Raw genomic sequence first — 5,096 nt, 5'->3', positions numbered from 1 at the left:
TCACTTTCCTTTGGCCCAAGGAGTCTAGTAAGAATTGGTTTTGGAGTCTTTCTGGTGTGACATAGAATTTGCGAGCTGTTGAAGCAGCCAAAAGTGTGGAAATGTACACACTTTGACTCTTTCGGTTCCTTGCTGCTAAGTTGGTGACAAGGATTTCCAGCGCAGCCAGGTTCTTGCCTTGGCTTGATGTGTGAAAAACTCACAGAATCGATGGTGTTAGCTGAACGTTAACAACGATTCTAGACAAGGTGTTAACGGCGACGGCAGCCGAGTCTCATTTGTTGTCGTGGAGTCTCAACGTTAGGCTCTTCTATTCGGCACATCGGTTGTCTTTTCCCACTTCTCGAGTGTCTTTTCCCGACAGGCGAACACGCACAAGCACACTTGATGAGCACACAAGCACGCCCACAAACACACATACAGAAAGAGGGACAGCCGCACGTTTTTTCAGGAGGAAAAAAGTCTGAGCAATTAATTGCACGTCTGTCGACACAGAACTCCAGAAATTCAATTCACCTGAAAGTATCTCGGAGTTCAAACCCCCGATACAATCGTCAAAAGAAGAAGTGTTGAATTCTTGCTTCCTGCTGAACTCCGGTGGGAGCGAGGCTTTAAAATGTTCCAGCTTCCCCATGGGGGGTCTCCGATCCTGGGTCTCAAGACAAAGAGCCATGATCTTCAAAGAGCCGTGATCTGCGTTAGCTCCGACGTCGGCGTGGTTGGGCTCTGTTGACTGACGGGGACCATGGGGAGTTCCACGCCTAGTCATGCCGGATTGTTAGTCCCGTCGGAGTTCTTGCAGGCGTAGGCCACATCCTTTGCGATGCTGCACATGCGGTTGGACATCTGAAGCTCCTTCCTGAAGGCCGACGGGAAGCAGAACTTCTTGAAGCACGTCTTGAAGTTCTCGTCCAGGAAGGCGTAGAGGACGGGGTTCAGGCAACTGTTGGCATAGCCCAAGGCGGTGCAGAAGTACAAGATGGATAAACTGAGTTCGTTATCGGCCTTGGCTCCCAAGCTTCGGACCAGGACGAAGATATGGACGGGGGTCCAGCAGATGATGAAGACGGCCACCACGACGAGAACCAACCGAGCGATACGCCGGAGGTTCCTGTCCTTCTCCTTCGATCCCGAGAGGACGCGGACGTTTTTCAGGCGCCTGATCATGAGGCTGTAGCAGATGGTGATGACCATGACTGGGATCATGAAGGAGAAGAGAAAAATGCAGATTCCAAAAATGGGTTCCCAGTAGTCCTCAGGTTCAGGAAGCCTAATGAGACAGTCGATTTCTGCAGGAACAAAAAAAACCCACAGATGAATAATGTAGTTAGAAGCCATGGTGCTATTTTCTTCATGGTGTATCAACGTTTCTCATATAGGTACGACAGAATAACAGGGATGGGATGGGATGGGATAGGATGGGATGGGATGGGATGGGATGGGAAGGGATGGGATGGGATGGGATGGGATGGGATGGGATGGGATGGAATGGAATGGAAGAGTGGAGTGGAATGGAATGGAATGGAATGGAAGAGTGGAGTGGAGTGGAGTGGAATGGAATGGAATGGAATGGAATGGAATGGAATGGAATGGAATGGAATGGAAGAGTGGAGTGGAGTGGAGTGGAGTGGAATGGAATGGAATGGAATGGAATGGAATGGAATGGAATGGAATGGAAGAGTGGAGTGGAGTGGAGTGGAGTGGAATGGAATGGAATGGAATGGAATGGAATGGAATGGAATGGAATGGAATGGAATGGAATGGAAGAGTGGAGTGGAATGGAATGAAATGAAATGAAATGAAATGAAATGGAATGGAATGGAATGGAAGAGTGGAGTGGAGTGGAGTGGAGGGAATGGAATGGAATGGAATGGAATGGAATGGAATAGAATAGAATAGAATAGAATAGAATAGAATAGAATAGAATAGAATAGAATAGAATAGAATAGAATAGAATAGAATAGAATAGAATAGAATTTTTTATTGTGATTGGACACACAAGGAATTTATCCTGGACATCAACTGTTTCAACTCCTACCCTCAAAATGATGCTATAGAGCACTGCAAACCAGAACAACGAGACACAAGGACAGTTTTTCCCGAACGCCATCACTCTGCTAAACAAATAATCCCCTCCACGCTGTCAAACTATTCACTAAGTCTGCACTACTATTAATCTTCTCATCGTTCCCGTCACCCCTCTCCTCCCACTTATGACTATATGGCTGTAACTTTGTTGCTTCTATCCTTACAATTTTTATTGATATTATTTCCCGATTGCTTATTTGTACCCTATGACTATCACTAAGTGTTGTACCTTATGATTCTTGATGAACGTATCTTTTATTTTATGTACACTGAGAGCGTATGCACCAAGACAAATTCCTTGCGTGTCCAATCACACTTGGCCAATTAAAAAAAAAAATTCTGGAATAGAATATAATAATAATAATAATAATAATAATAATAATAATAATAATAATAATAATAATAATAATAATAATAATAATAATTTTATTTCTATACCGCCCTTCTCCTGAAGGACTCAGGGCGGTGTACAGCCAATTTAAAAACACAGACACAACAATGATTAAAAATTAAAATAATTAAATAAATTTGGCTGATTTAAAACCCCAAAAATTAAAATACCCCAATTTAAAATTATTATGTTGATAGCCCTGCCTGGCGGAATAGAATAACAAGAGTTGGAAGGGACCTTGGAGGTCTTCTAGTCCAACCCCCTGCTTAGGCAGGAAACTCTACACCACTTCAGAAAAATGGCTATCCAACATCTTGGTAAAAACTTCCAGTGTTGGAGCATTCACAACTTCTGGAGGCAAGTCCTTCCACTGATTAATTGTTCCAACTGTCAGTTAATTTCTCCTTAGTTCTAAGTTGCTTGACTGTATGCAGATGCTGCTTAGCTAATATCCTAGCCAAGGCTTAATCCTCTGAAGACTTTTTATGAATCAAGCTTTGGGCTTTAACACAGCACCAGCACTGATTTTCTCTCTCCCCCACCCCCTTTCTGCAAATTGTCCTGGAAACCTTAACGGTATGTCGAGGGTGCTGTTAAAACTGCAGGCAAACCTGTGTAAACTCAGGATTAGCCAGAGTTATTTCACACTCGGCAGTTAGGAAAGGAATCATGGCTCCTGTGTGTTTGGCAGGCAAGCAAGCAATTGGAAGATAGATGGATGGATGGATGGATGGGAGGGAGGGAGGGAGGGAAGGAAAGGAGATGAGAGGAAGAAGGGAGACTAGAGGGAGGGAGGAGATGGAAGACAGAAGGAGATGGAAAGGGTGGGAGGAAGAAGGGAAGGAAGGAAGGGAGAAAGGAAGGAAGGAGATGGGAAGAAGGGAGACAGGGAGGGAGGGGACGAGAAGAAGAAAGGAGATGAGAGGGAGGGAGGGAGAAGATAGGAAAGGTGGGAGAAAGAAGGGAAGGGAGGGAGGGAGGAGGGAGGAGATGGGAAGAAGGGAGGGAGGAGATGAGAGGAAGAAAGGAAATGAGAGGGAGGGAGGAGATGGAAGACGGAAGGAGATGGGAAGGGTGGGAGGAAGAAGGGAAGGAAGGAAGGGAGAAAGGAAGGAAGGAAGGAAGGAAGGAGATGGGAAGAGGGGAGACAGGGAGGGAAGGGATGAGAAGAAGAAAGGAGATGAGAGGGAGGGAGGAGATGGAAAAGGTGGGAGAAAGAAGGGAAGGGAGGGAGGGAGGAGATGAGAGGAAGAAAGGAGATGAGAGGGAGGGAGGGAGGAGATGGAAGACGGAAGGAGATGGGAAGGGCGGGAGGAAGAAGGGAAGGAAGGAAGGGAGAAAGGAAGGAAGGAAAGAAGGAAGGAAGGAAGGAAGGAAGGAGATGGGAAGAAGGGAGACAGGGAGGGGATGAGAAGAAGAAAGGAGATGAGAGGGAGGGAGGAGATGGGAAAGGTGGGAGAAAGAAGGGAAGGAAGGGAGAGAGGGAGGAAGGGAGGAGATGGGAAGAAAGGGAAGAGTTGAGAGAGAGGAAGGAATATTTTTTTTTTGTGGAAAAAAGAATTTATATTTCAAAAGGAATATTTTTAAATAATTCGCTATGTGCTCATTGAGCTTTATAAGTACCAAAAAGATGCTTCCCATTATTATTAGACTTTTAACTGTGACTGTCACCTTTTCCATCCGATGACTGAGCTACGATTAAGGGACATTCCCCTATTTTACCTCAGGGGTTTTAGGCCCGGCTGAGGAAACCGGACCGGATGCCAGGCTACGTTCACCATTTTTTGTTTCCGATTAAAGGCAGCCCCCCCACACCCCTCATCGCAACCTTCTTCATTATCCTGTTCCTCACCCTCGTTTTCTCTCTCCGTGGAACCCATCACCATGACAGGGATGCCAAAGACAGACGCCAACGCCCAGATGCCGATGTTAACCACTTTGGCCTTGTGTGGCGTACGGATGTCCAGGGCCTTGATGGGGTGGCAGATGGCGATGTAGCGGTCCACGCTCATCATGGTCAGGGTGAAGGTGCTGGTGAACATATTATAGTAATCGATGGAGATGGCAATCTTGCAGAGGGCATTTCCGAACGGCCAGGAGCCCATGAAGGTATCCGTGCCTTGGAAAGGTAAGGTCATGAGGCACAAGGTGTCTGCTAAGGCCAGGTTGAAGATGTAGATGTTGGTGGCCGTCTTCATCTTGGTGAATCTAGGGAGCAAGGAAGAAAGTCGTTCAATGCTGGGTCTTATCGTTATCAAAATCACAGGTGTTTTAATACGTAATTAAGAGCATTGCACTACAGAGCAATAAAGCTGGGTTTTCCATCTCTGATGTATTGTGGAAGCTTCTGGAAAAGGAAGGAGGAGGAGAAGGAGAAGGAGAAGAAAAGGAGGAAGAGGAGGAGGAGGAGGAGAAAAGGAGGAGGAGGAGAAGGAGGAGGAGAAGAAAAGGAGGAAGAGGAGGAGAAGGGAGGAGGAGGAAAAAAGAAGGAGGAGGAGGGGTGAAGGAGGAGGAGGAGGAGGAGGAGAAGGAGAAGAAGAAGAGGAGGAGGAGGAAAAGGAGAAGAAGGAGGAGGAGAAGAAAAGGAGGAAGAGGAGGAGAAGGAGAAGAGGAAGGA

At 46.4% G+C, this 5,096-nt stretch overlaps 1 protein-coding gene across 1 annotated transcript; it reads right to left on the bottom strand.

The window, feature by feature from the left end:
• Positions 1-765: 765 nt before the first annotated feature.
• Positions 766-4,692, bottom strand: OPRL1 (opioid related nociceptin receptor 1). Its single transcript, XM_070956614.1, has 2 exons — positions 4,332-4,692; positions 766-1,289 (listed from the first exon to the last, which is right to left on the bottom strand). Exons 1-2 carry the CDS (start codon positions 4,675-4,677, stop codon positions 766-768), a joined length of 870 nt encoding a protein of 289 aa, XP_070812715.1. The 5' UTR covers positions 4,678-4,692.
• Positions 4,693-5,096: the final 404 nt, after the last annotated feature.

This window comes from Pituophis catenifer, unplaced genomic scaffold (assembly GCF_029215685.1).
Source record: "Pituophis catenifer annectens isolate HBS135680 unplaced genomic scaffold, rPitCat1.0.hap2 SCAF_149, whole genome shotgun sequence".
NCBI classification, from domain to species: domain Eukaryota; kingdom Metazoa; phylum Chordata; class Lepidosauria; order Squamata; family Colubridae; genus Pituophis; species Pituophis catenifer.
The sequence above is the reverse complement of the archived record's forward strand: the minus strand, read 5'-3'. Positions and strand labels throughout refer to the sequence as shown.

Bases quoted from the DNA above. Each gene is read 5' to 3' on its own strand.
- OPRL1 (XM_070956614.1), bottom strand. From the start codon at position 4,677: ATGAAGACGGCCACCAACATCTACATCTTCAACCTGGCCTTAGCAGAC. The intron at 1,290-4,331 runs GTGAGGAACAGG...TTGTTCCTGCAG, and splicing joins CACGGAGAGAGAAAACGAGG to AAATCGACTGTCTCATTAGG.